At 27.6% G+C, this 18,961-nt stretch overlaps 1 protein-coding gene and 1 long non-coding RNA gene across 2 annotated transcripts; both read right to left on the bottom strand.

Moving 5' to 3' along the window:
• Window positions 1-593: 593 nt before the first annotated feature.
• Window positions 594-2,186, bottom strand: LOC126653478 (S-protein homolog 29-like). The gene is made up of 2 exons (XM_050347380.2): window positions 1,762-2,186; window positions 594-739 (listed from the first exon to the last, which is right to left on the bottom strand). The coding sequence occupies exons 1-2, from the start codon at window positions 2,166-2,168 to the stop codon at window positions 703-705; spliced, it is 444 nt and encodes a 147-aa protein (XP_050203337.1). The 5' UTR covers window positions 2,169-2,186; the 3' UTR covers window positions 594-702.
• A 14,345-nt stretch (window positions 2,187-16,531) lies between these two features.
• Window positions 16,532-18,436, bottom strand: LOC126653429 (uncharacterized). The gene is made up of 2 exons (XR_007632235.2): window positions 18,014-18,436; window positions 16,532-16,835 (listed from the first exon to the last, which is right to left on the bottom strand). It is a non-coding gene; the product is annotated as an uncharacterized LOC126653429 (long non-coding RNA).
• Window positions 18,437-18,961: the final 525 nt, after the last annotated feature.

The following is an 18,961-nucleotide window of genomic DNA, read 5'->3' as shown; positions in this document are numbered from 1 at the left end:
AGTGTGTGTACTATTTGCATTTTAGTACAAATAGAATTATCTTGTTCCAATTTTAATCCTTCCAATCTTCTACATATTTGGTGTTTTTTTTATTTTATGTCTAAAATGTTGATCTTAAATTTTATGAAAGAGAACCAAATTATGCCCACTTACACCTTCATAAAAAAAGCACATGAACTATAATTTAGAAAAATATGTTTCTTTCTTAAATTCAAGAAACAAGATTTATATAGCCTTAATAATTTATCAGTTGCAACGCATAGCCATCGCTGACGTGTATTTATTAAGATTATTTATATAATTTATAAGCAATATTTAATTTAATTTATTTATGAAAAATAATTAAGAATATAAGAATTCAACTCTAATAAGGCATATGAAGTTAATCCAGAGTTCAATTCCAATAAGACTTGAATTTCAAGATAGAGATATGAATAACTTTTTTAAAGGAATTTAATTCATAAAACAGATTATTGAAAAATAAAAAGCACATTATAACATACATATGTAGTTATCATTTATTCATATAATATTTTATATTAAAAATGTACCAAATAATTATAGAAATACAATTGAAATCAAAATTAAAATAATAACAAATTATTCTTTCAAACAATCTTCCGAAAATATTAGGTTCAAAGCTAAACCCAAAAAAGTGATCAAATTGTAACTCTGCTTCACCAAAATCAGCAACTCCTTCTTTTAGGATGTCCCATTAAAATGTTGGCTATGTACATTCCTGTTCAAAATAACACATCATTTATTAGTAATATAAACATCAATAATCTTTCTTCTGAAAAATAACTATTTTTTACTTTATTTTAGATTTTTAATGTTCCTTTTATTTTATTGGTGAATCAATAGTTGCACTAAATAAATAGTGTAATAAATTTAACGCTTAATCATTCAAAAGCCCCACATCTTTAAATTTTTTTCAATTACATCCTGACGTAGGAAAATTCTCTCAGAACTCTCTCATCTTTAGATTCTTATTCAATTGTACCCTAAAGTATTAAATTGACCTCTTTTCACATGAAAAAAAAATTAAAATAATCTTCTATATTAATCTATATTCTAATTAAACACTAATATTATTAACAATGCAAAATATCATTCTTCCTAAAATTATATCCAATAACTTTTTAAAATTAAAACTATAAAAATTTCCAATTTAGGATACAATTGAAAAACAATCTAAAGGTGGGGGGATTTTGAGAGGATTTTCCTACGCCAGGGTGCAATTGGAATGAAATTTAAAGGTGAGAGGGTTTTGAGAGAATTTTTCAACGCCGGGATGCAATTGAAAAAAAGTTTAAAGGTGGAAGACTTTTGAGTGATTAGGCCTAAATTTAATTAGTGAATGATAGTGACAATTAGTTTACTTATTCAACAACGGTTATATATGGTATTGTTGTTTCATTTTACATGAATATGAGTCCCTAGCAATAGGTGAAGAAGATTATATATACCATCGGATATACATTGCGATGCTAAATCAAAATAAGAATGTTAAATTCAACATTCCAAATAAAATTAGTATATCCATCTCAATTTTGTATTTTATGTCAAGTTTAATACAAGTAGATAATTTATACATCTATATTATTAGACACATACATCGTACATATACATATATACATATGACTCGATTAGTGAATGTTGTGGGATATATATAGGCCATGTTTGGTTCATGGAATAGGTGCGGAATGGAATAGCTATTCCGTATAGATGAAAAAAATATGAAAATAGAAGAAAAATTACCATTCAACACGACAATCAGTAAAGTTACCGCCGCTAGGTTTATGGTTGAAACAAAGACCTTTTTCTTGAAACTGCCAATAACATGCCGTGCAATGGAGATCTCTTTTACCGCCATAAACATCTACTTTAGATATATGAAAGTTGTCAAATTGAAAGTCACAGTAAAATGCAGTCCTTCCAAAAACGTTGGGTTTAAAGCTGAACTCAAAAAATTCTTTAGGTTTTAACGCTTTATTACCAAAATCATTATCTCCTGATCTGCAATGAAGGTTAAGAAGATGAACTTTACTTTTTGCACCGGTATATATTCTCACCGTAACCCTATCCGGACCAAATAACGAGTCGCTTGATGATACTAGCAACACGAACATCAATAGCACGACATATTCTCTCTTGAAAGATTTCATAATTACTTTATTTTTAATTTTATAAGATTATCTTATGAGGTTTTTATTTATAGGTAAATTATTGCTTTACTCAAATATATTATTGACTTTAATTAGTGAATGGTAATAATTAATTTATTCATTTTATTGATGATTACGTGTATTTTGCATGAAGTAGTCACTAATAATAGTTATAGAAGTTAATATTAGCTTAATATGAATAGTACTTTTCTTAATTTAATGGCAAAACTCATAAGAGACCCATTTATTTTATCATTTTTGTTTGAGAGGCCCTTACGCCAAAGTTGTTCACATTTGGATTCTTATAATTAGCAAAATCCAATTTGTACCCCTTATTTGAACGAAATCTGGCAAGTGTATTAATCTGACTTTAAAGAGAGTATAAATAAGTAATCCATTAATTTGTATAGCCACGTGTGCAACACATGGATCCTAGTCAAATGTTAAATGGTGGACCATGAACAAAAAGTAGAGAAACAAATGGGAAAATTAGGAGACTATCTAGTTAGGAAAAATATTAGCATTTCATAAACCTTATTTGTTGATTTTATTTTTGTACCCTAATGTGTTATTGAATTACTTTTTTACTGCTGTACATTTTGTTTTATACCTACACTTTATCCTACATGTTTTCTTCTATAACAAACATCTTCTTCTAAAAAAAAACTCCAGCTCATTATTTCCTTTCAAGATCTTAATTCTTAAATAATTCCAGAAATTGTTTTTTAAATATTCTTTCAGATCTGTTCGAATTATTGTATTTTTATCAAATTGTAAACAAATTATTCAAATTTAGATCCAAACTTCTTTAAAAACTGCAAAATTTACAAAGAATCGATAAGAAATTATTAATCGAATTATTTTACAGCTTTATTTTGTTTATTATTTTTTAATGATCATAACTTTTTCCAAAATGAAAGAACACTGTAAGCTATTAATTTATTTTCTCTAAAAAACATTTTCAAACAGTTTTTAATATGTAAAAAATATTGTAGGAATATTAAAAATGTATCAAAAACATATTAAAAATGTATCAAAAACATATTAAAAATAACTAAATTGTCTCCAAATTAGTAGGAATAATACATATCTTTTAATTTGATTGAACTACAAAATTAAAATATTGTATTTGGTCAATATATTATTATTTAAATTTCTATCTTATTAAATATATTATTAATAAAATTAAGTTAATTATATAATTATGGTTATTATAAAACCAAAAGAAGAATAAATTCAGTATGAAAAAAAAATAACCGAATATATTATATTTACTTTTACAAAAATTCTCATTATAAATAGAAAATTGATATAATTATAATAAATTTTTATTAATATGTTCATTAACGAGTTATGTTACGAGCCACGTGCATAGCACGTAATGCGAAACTAGTCTAAAGAAAAGGAATTAATAGATTAAAACAGTTATCATTGCTTTATAGTAGTTTATATTAGGTCTAATTACTTAAAAAAATCCACCTTAGAATATTTTTTCGTTTATACACGTAGAAAATTGTACTCTTTTTTTGATTTTTCGTTTTCATCTCTACCCTAAAATTTAAATTTTTGACAATTAAATTAATTAAAAAATGGAAACATTATACATAAATAATAATATTAATGTTTAGCTAGAATATAAGCTAAATATAAAGGATCATTTTGAATATTTTTTCGAATGAAAAGAGGTCAAATTAACTTTTTAGGTAGAGACGAAAATGAAAAATCAAAAAAAAGGTACAAATAAATTTTTTCTTATGTCAAGGTATAAACGAATAAATGTTATAAGTTGGTGTTTTTTTAAGTAATAAAGCCTTTATATTACATTAGATATGAGGTTAGTTTTGGGTTTTATATTTTATTAATAGTTTGACTAACTTTAAAACCTTTGACTTATAATATATACTTGAGAAACAAACAGAAGGTTGTTTTGTGTAACAGAGCAAAAATAAAAGGTTGTTTTAATGTATTTTAAAATCTCAGGATTTCATTAGAGTAATATGTCAAATTTCAAGGGGTTCTAAGTAATCACCTCTTTTTTTTTTAATATTCAATTATTGAATATGAAAAATTAAATATATATATAAATATAATAAAATAAATAAGGCATAAAGTGTATCAAATAAATTTTAATTTTGAAATATAATATAATTAATTAATTTTTTAATTAATTTTTTATTTTATTTAAATCTAATATAAGTAAATTAAAAAATGTAATATCATCAATTTATAATTAAATATGTGCTTGTAGGTCACAGAAAAATACTATCGGACCAACAAAAAAAGGAATAAATTTACTCTATGCACACTTGCTCTCTTTTATTATGTATTTATATAACATATTTGTTGTTTTCAGAAACATATATCAAATTAATTAAATTAAAAACATTTATAATGGAAAAATTGGAAGCGTGTTGAATTACTCAGATAAAATATATTATTATAAATTAATAAAAAAAGGTATATTTGAATTCAAACTTAAAATAATTGAACATATGTATTTTACTTAAATAAATATAAATAATAATAAACCATATCCATGTCCATAATGTTTAGTCAAGGGATAAGAAGTCAAATTAAGCATATAAATTTTCCTCTATATTGAGTTTAGAATGCAATTGGTGAGGAGTTATAAACATCTTTATCACAAATATATGTTATTTGGTGAAGAGTCATCATGCCTCTACACATGCAGCAGTTTCAGGGGCCATTTCGTCCTTATTTGAGGATGAATCTGAATTTGATGTCTTCACAAAAAAATGTAGGTTTCGAGTTAGCTTTTTAGGGCGTTCGAATTAGTTAAATCGGATGTCAGGAAAAAATGTTATGGCATAAATAGCCAGTATGGTTTTGGAAGATATTTCTATTTTTTTAAGAACAACTGTATATATATGGATATAGACATGCGTTAATTTTAATCTACATAAACTTTGGTTTCATTCGGCTCTTTCATGGAATATGGAAAAATTTCTAGCTAAAAGACGCAAATTATATCTGGAAAATTTTTTTTGAAAATTTTATTTAGAAGTAAAGGTGAAAAAAATTGGATTTTATCCTGGTAAGACCCACTTAAAAAGGATCATATATTTTAGGTAAAAATTGTTTTTAGCTATTGGGAAAAAAGCGTCTTTTGTGGCTCAGGTAGTGACTACTTTACAGGAAAGAGGGGCAATGGAGGACAATCCTAGTGATAGTGCGTAGGTTTGACCATGTATCCACACATGCAGCAGCTTGAACGGAGATTTCGTCCCTTTTAAAGGACGATTCCGGACTGTACGTTTTCATGCAAGTTGTAGGTATTCGAGTTACCTTTTTAAGGACGTTTGTATCAATCAAATCCGACGTCAGGAGAACGAGTTATGACATAAATACACAATCTGAATATATATGGATTTCACTGTGATATACACATGCATGAAAGTTGTCTTCATGAAAGTTGTAGTTATTCGAACTACCTTTCCATGGACATCTGAATCAGTCACAACTGACGTTGGAAAAGCGAGTTATGATAAAAATACTCAGGTTGGTTTTCGAAAATATACTTCTATCCCCTTTCTAACGTTTAAATAGCTACCGATTATTAATAAGTTAAATCAGAGGTCGGGGAAAAACGTTATGATATAAATAGCCGGGATGTATTTTGAAAATTCTTCTAACTTTTGTAAAAAGAGATGGATCTATACGGATATAGGCATGTGTAAAATTTTAATCTACGGGATAGTTCTAGCGTTAGTGCATAGATTTAATTATGTCTCTACACATGCAGCAGCTTGAAAGAATATTTCGTCCCTTTTAGAGGACGCATGCAGGCCGGACGTCTGTAGGTATTCGAGTTACCTTTTCCAGGGATGTTTGAATCATGAAACCCAACGTCGGGGAAATGAGTTATGACAGAAATACGCGGAACGGGTACATGCAGATTTCAAAAAGCTGCACACATGCAGCAGATCCAAGGGCACTTTTGTCCCTTTTCCAGGTTGAATACGGATCAGACGTCTTCATGAAAATTGTAAGTATTTGAGTTACCTTTCCATGGACGTTTAAATTAATGAAATCCAACGTCGGAAAAGCGAGTTATGAAAGGAATACGCATACTGGTTTTTAAATGTATACTATTTTCTCCTTTATTTCGCTTGAATAGCTAACGATTATATCCATGTCTATATCTCAATATCTATATCTATATCTGTATCTATATATTGATATCAAAGTCTATATATATATGATTTGGTGAAAAATTATAATGTTTATGTGCATACAAAAGTTTTAAGAATGATTTTCTTCTTTTTAGGAGATGAATATGATACGCTTTCTTCATGAAAGTTGTAGGTATTCGAGTTAGCTTCCCATGGACGTTTGAATTAATGAAACCCGATTTCAGAAAAACGAGTTATGAAAAGATACTTAATCTATATATATATATATATATATATATATATATATATATATATATATATATATATATATATATATATATATATATATATATATATATAGATTTTACCATGCTCCACACATGCAGCAGCTTCAAGGGAGTCCATTTTAGAGGACGAATACGGAGCATATGTCTTCATGAAAGTTGTAGGTATTCGAATTATCTTTCCAGGGACGTTTGAATCGACGAAATCCAACGTCGGAAAAACAATTTCTGAATTAAATACTCGGACTGGGTACATGCAGATTTCATAAAACTGAACACATGCAGCAGTTTCAAGGGCACTTTTGTCCCTTTTTTAAGTTGAATCCGGATCGGACATTTGCATGAAAGTTGTATGTATTCCAGTTACCTTTCCATGGACGTATAAATCAATTAAATACCACGTCGGAAAAGCTAGTTATGATTAAAATACTCAGTCTTATTTTTAAAAATATACATCTATCCTCTTTTTATCGCTTGAATAGATACCAATTATTAATAAGTGAACTTGAAAATAAAAAATTTCAGTTAAAGAAAATATTATGAAGAAATTGGACGCATGTTGAATTATTCGGATAAAATAGATCATTGTAAATTAATAAAAAAAAGATATATTTAAATTCAAATTTAAAATAATTGAGTTTATATATTTTATTTAAATAAATTATAAATAATAACAAATCATGTTTTTTTTTTGTTTTTTTTTTGTCAAAGATGGGAATCGACTCTTTCGAGTCTCATTTGTTAGTTGTTAATTACCGAGGCGTGGTTCGAATTCACAACCTCTTGATGCACTTAGAGGTGCCTTAGTCATTCAAACTAGGCCCACATTGGCTAACAAATCATGTTCATGTTCACAAAAGCTGAATTTTTTTAAAATAAAAGAAATATAGACACTCAAATAGAGCACTAAATAAAACATTCAACCATTGTTAAAATAAATCACGTGCGTCAACCCAATTCACTTTAGGGCTTAAATCTCATATCTTGATTGCAGTTCCTGCTCATCTAACACAATATTTGTCTTGCTCCTTCTCATCTAACACAATATTTGTCTTGATTGCAGTAGTCAAAAGAATAAAAGAGAAATAAGAAATGTCAAATTAGTAGCAGTACGTAGTAGTAGTAGCAGTAGCAGCAGCAGCAGCAGCAGCATTAATTAAGTTTAGTCCAATATTCAAAATCAATAGCAGTTAAACTAGTTCTTTATTTTTTACTAAATGATCGAAGACATAGAAATCAAATATTATCGCAGCAAAGCGGTTCAATTTGTAAATAATTAATGGTGTGTTGAGGAGAGGGATAATAAAATAAGATGTCATTAATTAAGTTTAGTTCATTATTCAAAATCAATAGCAGTTAAACTAGTTCTTTATTTTTTACTAAATGAAGACATAGAAATCAACCAGTGGGAAAAAAAAAGACATAGAAATCAAATATTATCGCACCAAAAGGAAATCAGAAACAACGGGTTAAATATTTTTTAAGTCACTGAGTTATAGTGTTTTCACAAAACGATTACCGAATTACAAAAAGTTACAAAATAGTTATCGAACTATAGTATTTTTACAAAACGGTTATCCAACTATAAAAAGTTAAAAAATAATCACTGAACTATTGTTGTTTTACGAAACGGTTACCGAACTGTTATATTTGTTTTTTTACAAAAAAGTTATATTATTATACATATTTTTCTTGTACACATTATCAATATGGTAACCTGTTTGTAAAAAATAATACTTCAATAACTGTTTTATAACTTTTTATAGTTCGATGGAGAATAATTAGAATTATTCTCTTTTAGCGTAAGTTAAAAACCTAGAAACTACGCTTACCAACTTAGACGCTTTAGGAGTTTAAGTAGATTATGGTTGTGCTGATAACTTAGTGTTGATTGGGGCGTTACATATTTATATGTCTATGTTTACATATCATTCTGTGAAGTCTAATCATACAATTTTCAGTTTGAAGATATTTAATGACAATTTTATAAAATATATTTTGGTTTTTTGTATCTTTTATTTATACCAACTGTGCTGAAAAAGATACCAGCTTCAAATGCTCAATCTTACCAGTATTTGTGTATTTTAATCTGCATTTTATTGTCTTTTTAGATCAATGCAGAAATTTGTCATTATTTTCCCAGTTTGCTTGGATTTGCAGCCGGAGGAAATTAAAAACCAAAGGCTAAATGTTTTAAAAAGGCCAAACCTTTTATAAAAATTTCACAAAAGTCATGACCTTTCAATTTTATCGATTTTGGCCAAAAACATATTATTCGGTTTCAATTGTGGCCAACTCTCAGTTTGATTTCAATTTGTCTATGTGACATGCAAATATATTGAAAGGACAGGATTTTTGTGAAACCAAATAATCCATTTTTTTGTCAAAATCGACAAAATTGAAAGGTGAGTACTTTTGTGAAACCAAATAATCAGTTTTTGGCCAAAATCGATAAAATTAAAAGGTCAGAACTTTTGTAAAAGATTTGGTCTTTCTACGACATTTGGCCAAAACCAAATAAGCTTATTGGTCGATGGAATACAATTTCCACTTTTTCATATTCATATGTTGATAGTATTGGAAAATAGCATGAATTATTTTTGCATTATTAATTTATATTGGTAACTTTCACACCAATAAAATAAATCGGAAACAATGTAATTATATTAAGTTATATTTACAGATTATTATGTTCATTGTAGCTTTAATTTGTAAAATTACTATCATTTGGGGACAAAATTTTAATTTTTATTTTTCCGATGTTAATGGAATTTTTTAAGTAAAAGGCTGGAGTTGAGGAATTAGATTTCTCACTGCTAAATATTACTATTAAAATGAAAAATAAAAAGTTTGAGTACAAAAATAAAAATTAAACAATCTAACAAGAAAAAACAAGAACAAAATTTAAATTAAATCTCAACAATATACCATCTTAATCGAGAGTCGATTCTTTACTCGTTTTTTTTCTATAGATTAAGCTTTATTGGTCTCTTGTAAATTCTTTTAGCAAAATTTATCTCAAATTTTTTCTGCTGTGCGTGTCGAACTTTTTTTTTTTTTAATTGTGGTCTAGTATTCTTCTTCTTTTATATTTGACCAACTCTGAGAACCAATTACTTTAAAACAATTCTTAATATTTATATCTATATTATCTGAAGTATCTTTTAAAGAATTGAATCAACCAAATATTTTCATGTCTGAGGAACCACTGCAACAATATCTAAGTGTCGTATTAGATCAATAGCACATATACATCAATCTTATTAATATCGCTATCCAACAAAGGCCTCGCTCAAATTCAGATATGAATTATTATTTCCCATGTCTCTAGACTTTTTTACATGGTTCTCATTCATACCTTTACTTTGAGCATTATTTATAGAGAAAATGTCACCATATATCCCAAATTCTGAAAAGTTTATGTTAGTGACCCAAGATAATTAATTTAGCAGAAATCTCCCTTTTTTAAGTTTTCATTTTCAGCTCTACCTCTTTTATTTACAAGTTACTAAATTGTCCTTGTTTTATAGTTACTATTGTGTACTTTAGACACCCAATCCCCCCTATTTTCATTATTCTCTGAATGTGGTTGGACGTAGCACCAACAGTGGTCGGAGGTCAGATTGCGGTGGTCGGAGTAAAAAAAGAAAGCTATAAATTTTGATGTTCTTTTCGGAAAATTAACAAATCTGAGAAACGGTGATTCATTCTCCGATCACTGAGATTCATCCTCCCATCACAGAGATTAATTCATCCTCCGATCACAAAGATTCATCCTTTAAAAACATGGAGATCAATAATCCCGTGGTCCGGCAGATGGTGATTCTTCCATTATCACTATAGAGATGAGTTATACCAACAGTTAAGGAGAGAGCCAAGTTGATTCCCCCCGCGAAAACCGTGATTCATCAACGAATCAATGAATTTTTTAAGATATATGATGTTGCCAATTTTGATTACGGCGATGATGATCTGATAAAAAAGAAGGGGATACAAACGTTGTTGAAGATGAAGGAAAATAAGCAGGTGGATAAGGAGAAGGAGATGGGTGTCTGAAGGATTGTAGAATTGCTGGAAAAGATGATGAAATTAATGGCAAAGTTATTTTAAAAAAGGAAATGCAAATAAGATTGTTGAATTAATTTTCTTTCACAAAGAGTGGGACATTTAGAAACACCTTTAATTTTTCAGAAATCTAAAAAACGGAATTTAAAAAAAATGAAATTTTGTTGATGTTTTTGATAAACATTAACTTCTGTAATATTTCATTTTCAATTCACGTAATCATCTTCTATTTGAAAATAATGTAAGTCTTTTTTTTATTGATTTAAGATCTATACAAACATGAATAGCTTCAAGCAAAATTGAGTTTAGCCACTATAAAAAATTTAACTCAACAATCTCAGAATGTATAAGAATGTGAATTAATGTTGTCAAAACTGTAAAAGGAGAGAAATGGGTTCATACTGATGGGAAATATTTCAATTTTAATAGAACATGAATCAATAACAATTCATATGAGAAAATATTGTAACTATTTTCTTGCCATTTTGTAAGTATGTCATGGCTAATGAAACTCCATAATAAATCCAAATTGAGCATGTTGAAGAGATTTTACATTAAGGCAGAGCAAGCTATGACTACAAAATTGTTTTCGATTAGTTGAGGTCAAGCTCTTTTGGGTAAGATACTAAATTCATTTTCACTATTTTAACTAGCTTATGTTTATTATATTTGTTTTGGTGATTTCAACTGGTTATACTCCTATTTCTTACAATTTATATAATGGGGTGATATTTGTAGATTGAATGAGAAGATGATGAAAAGTTTGTTTGTTGTTAACACACTAAACCAGAAACCAAATCAGAAACCAAATGTAGTTGATTGTATATAAAACTAAAAATCAACCTAATGTGAACCTGATGTCAACTGAAATACCTTAATTCAAGTTTTAATAAAATCTGTGTTACCGCTTTTTACAATCTTAACTGACATTTTATATTGAGAGAAATTTGAGATTTAGTGTTATATACAAACTAAATATCTCTTTTAAGTGAGATGTAGTTGACAGCCTATAAAACCAAAAATCAACCTGATATGAACCTGATGTGAACCTATTGGAATACCATAATGCAAGTTTTAATAAAATTTGTCTTTTTACAATCTTATCTAGCATTTTATATTTGAGAGAAATTTGAGATTTAGTGTAATATACAAATTGAACATCTCTTTTAAGTGAGATGTAGTTGACAATCTATAAAATCAAAAATCAACCTGATATGAACCTATATCAACTGACCTATCTTAATTCAAGTTTTAATAAAATTTGTCTTGCTGCTATTTACAATCGGAACTGACATTTTATATTGAGAGAAATTTGAGATTTAGTGTAATATACGAATTGAATATCTCTTTTAAGTGAAATGTAGTTGACAATCGATAAAACCAAAAAACAACCTCATGTGCACCTGATGTGAACCTATCAACAGAATTATCTTAATTTAATTTTTAATAAAATTTATCTTACTACTGTTTACAAGTTTAACTGACATTTTATATAGAGAGAATTTTAAAATTTAGTGTAATATACAAATTGAATAGCTCTTTTAAGTGAAATGTATTTGACAGTCTATAAAATCGAAAATCAACCTAATGTGAACTTGATGCGAACCTATATCAATTGAAGTATTGATTACACTAAATTTTATTTCTACCTCAAGATATTTGATACCTGCTTGAATGCGAGTTTGATACGTAATGAACCTGTTGCAGCTCATTACGTATATATATAACTCGAAACACAAAAATTTAGAAAAAAGTAAATATCCTGCACATTTTGCAATTACTTCTTAAGAATGGGTTTGTTGAAAAATAAAAGGACCAATGCTTAGATTAAGCATTTTTGAGAAAAAAAAGCAGTAGAATAAAGAGTGATGGTAATAGTATTAATTCTGCAGATATTTGATACCTGTTTTCCCTTCATCATGAGTCTCTCTTTATAGTTAAAGGTCACGGGAAATTTGCACACATGTCTACTAAAGAGGTAAAAATAAAAAGCTATTTCTTTTACATTTGAATTCATTGATACCATTTCTATTTTCCTTCACATTAATGTTCTCTTGATGCTCTCTTCCATTCTATAGGTACATGATGTCTGTGCTATTTTCTAGACAAAATAAATTAGAAAAAAAAGAGAAATTGTGCCAAACATTTCCAGATTCATTAAAAAACACAACAAAAGAAAATGAAGAAAAAAAACAAAGAAAGCAAAAATAAAGTGTAACCAATATTCCCCAAAAACAACTAATGTTAATAACGATTCCCTCTCATACCACCAGTCTACAAACTGAAAAATCTTAACTCATTTTCAGGCGTAACTCTAAATTTCAAATGTAAAAAAATCTCAGCTCTTGAATCTCCGTCGAACTGCTGTTAAATCTCAAATTTCAAATTGTATAAGAACTCGGCCGTTGAATCTCTGTCGAACCGCTGGACCTTCGTCTGACCACCGCTGAATCTCCGTTGAACCGCCGGACCTCCGTCTGACCATTGCCGAATTGAGACCGAAGACGTAGATCTATTTTTGGCTTCGTTCATGCCAAATTTTCTGATTAAACTTTATCACGTGTTCTATCAAATAAGGGGCAGACTTGTCCTATTTTAATATAGAATCAGGTATGAGTGATTTATGCAAAGTTTTTTTTTCTTTTGAGTGATTACTGTTAAAAATAAATTCTTGAAGTAGAAATAATATAGATGAGCTCTTTTGGGGGATTCGTGTAAAAAACCCTTATTTATACTCGACTGAACTTTTATTTTATCTGTTTTAGGTAAAATTTCATATTTATTCAACCTACAAAACACAGAATTATGACCAATTGTTCGACAAGTATTTACAGAACAATGGTCGTTTTTCATAAGATATATCAATAAAAATAGGAATTATGACCAATTGTAACTAATTCTGAGTTCATTAAATGAAATTTAAATTCTATTAAAATTAATAACATTATAATTAAATTGATAAATGAAATTTTATTCCTATTTTTATTTTTCTTTATAATCATTTAGAGACGACTATTGTCATCTGCTGTCGTTGTATTCGGGACCACAATCATCTCTATTTTATTTAATGTTATTGGTTCCTATTAAATGGGGACGGTATGGGTCCTTATTAAATGAAAACGACATTAGTCCTAATCTAAAGGATGATTGCCATTCCCTAAATTAAGGGGCGACATGTATCCCTAAAATAAGGACAATTTTACTTTTTTGATCCTTTAAAAAATTAGGGATGAAGACAATTGGGACAAACTGTAAAGACCTATTTAGTTGTCTTCGAAACAATAGGTGACCATACGGTAGGAATTAGGAGACCATTTTATTGGTCCTCTTATGTTTTGTTTTTCGCTTAATACATAGTTTGACTCCTGATGTATCCTTTTACTTTTCTAATCTCTAAATTTAATGTTTCGTCTATCGAACTTTTGAACTTTCTAAGCAATCTTATTTGATCCCTGAACTTGATAGATAAATAAACATTAAACTCTTCCGTATATACACATAGCCTTTTAGAGTGTTTCAAGTGATAAATGGACACGAAGGGGTTAACGTTTATTTATTTATCAAGTTCAGGGTCAAATAAAATTATTTAACAAGTTCAAATATTTGATAAGTGAGACGTTAAATTTAGGAGTTAAATGAATAAAAAGTATAAATTTAAAAGTGAAACTATATATTAAGCGTCTTGTTTTTTTAGTGGACATGTATATATTTAGGGAAGTAGCTATATCATATATGTATGCATGAAAAATAGAGAAAGTATAGGAATAGTGGAATGTAAGTGAATGCATAATTAGTGACGTGTGCATTAAAGTGTGATGCTAAAGTGTGTGTATTATTTGCATTTTAGTACAAATAAAATTACCTTTTCCAATTTAATTCTTCCATGTTCACAGACCTGACTTGTATGTGAATGTTGCAGAAAATCGTTTTTCATAGAAGGTGTTGGTTGGGGCTGATTAGGAGATCGCAATCTGTCAATTGCATTGCATTTTCCTTCATGTGTGGAATTCTCTAGTTTCCCCTCGAGTTTCCCCTCGAGTTAAATTTTTTATTTGGATAGCGATTCACAATAGAGTACATTCGTTAGCTTTTATTACTTTCCGTTCGATTATCTCTTCGGATAACTCTCTTTGTTCGTTATGTGGTGAGTTGGAAACACAGGACCATATTTTCATCCACTGCATTTTTGCTAGAATATTTGTACTCATGTCAGTCAGAGGATGGGAGTATTGTGGTGTTGTCCTTCTTCGTTCAGAGATTTCATGATTCAATGGTTTCAAATTATTCCTTCTGGTCCTGATTCGAAATTATGGAGTCTTCTTTAGTTTATTATGATTTGGGAAATATAGAAATGGAAGAGTTTTTCAGAATATGGAGAAGAATGCTAAGTCTGTTATCTTTAAGAGTTTTTCTCATTCAGTCTTTCTTTTTAAAGTTTCTAAAAGGGATTTTTCTTGTACGGGATTAGACTTATTTAAAAATCCCGCTTGTATCTTTTTCTCATGGCCGTGATGTTTTGGCCTTCTCTCGGAGCTGTAGCTTTTAGTGTGCCGCCTTAAGCGTGTCACTTCTTGTGCGGAAGCTTTAAATTAAGATTTTTAACTCTTTTTGTGATTTTAATATACATATTATTCATGAAAAAAAATAATCTTCCAATCCTCTACATATTTGGTGTTTTATTTTATTTTATTTTATCTCTAAAACGTTGATCTTAAATTTTATGAAAGAGAACCAAATTATGCCTCACACCTTCATAAGAAAAGCATATGCTCTATAATTTTAAAAAAATATATTTCTTTTTTAATTCAAGAAACAAGATTTATATAGCCTTATTAATTTATCAGTTGCAACTGCAAGGCATAGCCATCTATGAAGTGTATTTATTAAGACTATTTATATAATTTATAAGTAATATTTAATTAATGTATGAAAAATAATTAAGAGTGTAAGAGTTTGACTCTAATAAGGCATATGAAATTAATCCAGAGTTCAATTCCAATAAGAGTTGAATTTAAACATAGAAATATAAATAAATTTTTTAAAGTAATCTAATTCAGAAAACAGATTATTGAAAAATAAAAAGCACATTATAACATACATATGTAGTTATTATTTATTCATATAATATTTATCTATATCTATACTATATATAAAAGCACGGATGGGTGGGACAGGCACATTTACCTTATAGCGCTTTTAAATTATCATTAAATTGAGGTTTTATAATTGATTAATTAATTATTAAATATTAATATTAACTATTCCTAACTTATTCGTAATAAGAAAAAAAGATTCCTAACTTATCTACAATAGTGACCGAGTTAAACTACTCTAAATATATAATTTTCATTGGTTTGTTAGTTTACGTGCTAAAGTTATATACAAATTCCATTATGAGTTGATCAATTTATGGAGTCCAAATAACAAACCACTTTCAACACTCTTTAGATCTATAATAGGAGTTAATTTAGAATTTGTATTGTAATCTAAATTAACAAATTCTATAATAGTTATTTTATAATATATCATATATGATTTTCTTAAAAGCTATTTTATAGTATTTGGTTGCATAAAATATTTCCTATTTCAATAAAAATCGAATTTATTAAATATAACATTACACTTAGTAATATTTTAATTATTAATTCAATTAATAGTTTTAATCAAACTCATGAAAATATTTCATAACCGAAGAAAAACTCTAACTAATTTAATACTAATTATAATTAAAATACATTGGAAAAGTTATAATAAATTTTAATAAATATATAAATTAAAAATAAGTAATATTAACGTTAATTAATTTCACAAATTAAAAAATTGAGAAATTATTTTTATTTATAATAAAAAATTATGGCTAATTTAAATTTAACTATAAATATTGATATAATTATAATGCATTAAATTAATATATAAATTGATGAGTTACATTACGAGTCACGAGTCATCTTACGAGCCACGTGCATAGCACGTAATGCGAAACTAGTATTAAAAATGTACCAAATAATTATAGAAATACAATTGAAATCAGAATTAAAATAATAACAAATTTGTTTTTGATGAATTATTCTTTCAAAAAAATATATATCCTTCCAAATATATTAGGTTCAAAGAAAAATCCAAAAAGTGATCAATTTGTAACTCTGCTTCACCAATACTAATTAAAATGTGGGCTAGTTACATTCCTGTTCAAAATAAAACATCATTTATTAGTAACATAAATATCAATAATCTTTCTTTTGAAAAATAATTACTTTTTACTTTATTTTAAATTTTTTAATGTTCTTCTTATTTTTTTAGTGAATTAATAGTTTCACTATTAATTAGTAATTACTTTATCAAAGGCTATCTATGATATAGTTGTTTCATTTTACATGAATAAGAGTCTCTAGCTATAGGTAAAGAAGATCATATATACCATCGGATATTCATTGCGATGCTCAATCAGTATAAAAGTGTTAAAATGGGTTAATGTCATAAAATTCATCAAGTTTACACGTTTTTTTATTTTAATCACGCAGTTTAAATTTTCTAATTTTCATACACGAACTACCACTTTTTCTCAAATTCATGCACGGTGCTAAGGTGTCACGGCTCCATTGATGTAATTTGATGAGGTGGAGGTAATTTTACACCATTGAATGAGTGTCACCTCATCACCGTGCATGAATTTGAAAAAAAAATGGTAATTCGTGCATGAAAATGAAAAAAATTAAACTGCGTAATTAAAATGAAAAAACGTATAAATTTCGTGATTTTTTTTAACATTAATCCTAATTTTAATTTTCCAAATAAAATTAGCATATCAATTGTAATTTTATTTTATGTCAAATTCAAATAAAAAATTTATACATTAATGAATCGCATTTATATTATTAAACACATACATCATACATATATGTATATACATATGACTCGATTATTGAATGTTGGTATATACATATAATGTAAGGTTAACTCCATATAAAATCACTATTTTTACATGTTTTTTTATTTTTATTAAGTCCTTTAAAAAGTGTCAAATAAAATCACCACTTTTCATTTTTTTGTAAATCTATCACCGATGAGAAAATCCGGTGTCTTTTTCTCCCAAATAAATATCATAATCTGACTAATGCTCTAATTAATACAAAAAATACCTTCATCTTACTTTTTTTTTGTTGATTTCGGTTATCGAGTACACCGAATTTTCACATTTGTGATAGATTGCAAAAAAATAAAAGGTGATGCTTTTATTTGATATTTTTTAAAGGACGTGATTAAAATGAAAACACGTGTAAAATCAGTGATTTTATATAAAATTAACCTTATAATGTAATAGATAAAAAAATTTGATAATAGAAGTAAGAAAGATTATATTTACCATTTAACACGACAATCAACAAATTTCTCGTTACCAGGTATATAATTAAGACAAAGACCATCCGCTTGAAACTGCCAATAACAAAACTCACAATTGATATTTTTTTTACCGCCCCAAACATCTACTTTAGTTATACTAAAGTCATCAAATTTAAAGTCACAATAAAATGCAGTCTTTCCAAAAAAGTTAGGTTTAAAGGAAAACTCAAAAAACTCTTTAGATTTTAATTCTTTATTACCAAAATCATCATCTCCTGATCTGCAATGAAGGTTGAGAAAATGAGATTTACTTTTTGCACCGCTGTATATCCGTACCCAAACCCTATCCCTACTAAATAACGAGCCGCTTGATGATACTAGCAACACGAACATCAATAGCACGACGTATTCTCTCTTGAAAGATTTCATTTTTACTTTATTTTAAATTTTATAAGATTAACTTATGAGGTTTTTATTTATAGGTGAATTGTTGCTTTACTCAAATAAATTAATTACTTTAATTAGTGAATGGTAATAATTAGTTTATTCATTTTACGTTTATTTTGCATGAAGTAAATAATAGTTAAAGAAGTTAATATTAGCAAATAATAGTAGAAGAAGTTAATCTTAGCTTAATACAAATAGTACTTTTCTTAATTTAGTAATTAGAGAGCTATCTTATCAAGAATTCCATTGTCATCCTAGGTTATGATATTTGGCTTCTATCCGGAGACCCGCCATCAAATTTAGTTGCTATTTCTATTTTAAAAAATTTATTTTATATTTAGGGGTTGAATTCATAGAATTTAGGAATTATGTTTTTGAATTGATTTTTTATCATCTCGTCATCGTCTCATAAATTTATTTTCAAAATATAATAAATACTATAGTATTAGAAACTAATTTTTCCATATGTTTGAAAATTAAAAATTAAGTACACGGAATAAAAATATGCAAAAAAATTAAAACT

Source organism: Mercurialis annua, linkage group LG6, assembly GCF_937616625.2.
Source record: "Mercurialis annua linkage group LG6, ddMerAnnu1.2, whole genome shotgun sequence".
Lineage (NCBI taxonomy): Eukaryota > Viridiplantae > Streptophyta > Magnoliopsida > Malpighiales > Euphorbiaceae > Mercurialis > Mercurialis annua.
The sequence above is the reverse complement of the archived record's forward strand: the minus strand, read 5'-3'. Positions and strand labels throughout refer to the sequence as shown.

What these genes read in the sequence shown, in the direction of transcription:
- LOC126653478 (XM_050347380.2), bottom strand. Translation starts at nt 2,168, where the DNA reads ATGAAATCTTTCAAGAGAGAATATGTCGTGCTATTGATGTTCGTGTTG. An exon ending in ACTGATTGTCGTGTTGAATG is followed by an intron (nt 740 to 1,761) that starts GTAATTTTTCTT and finishes TATTTTGAACAG; the next exon opens with GAATGTACATAGCCAACATT.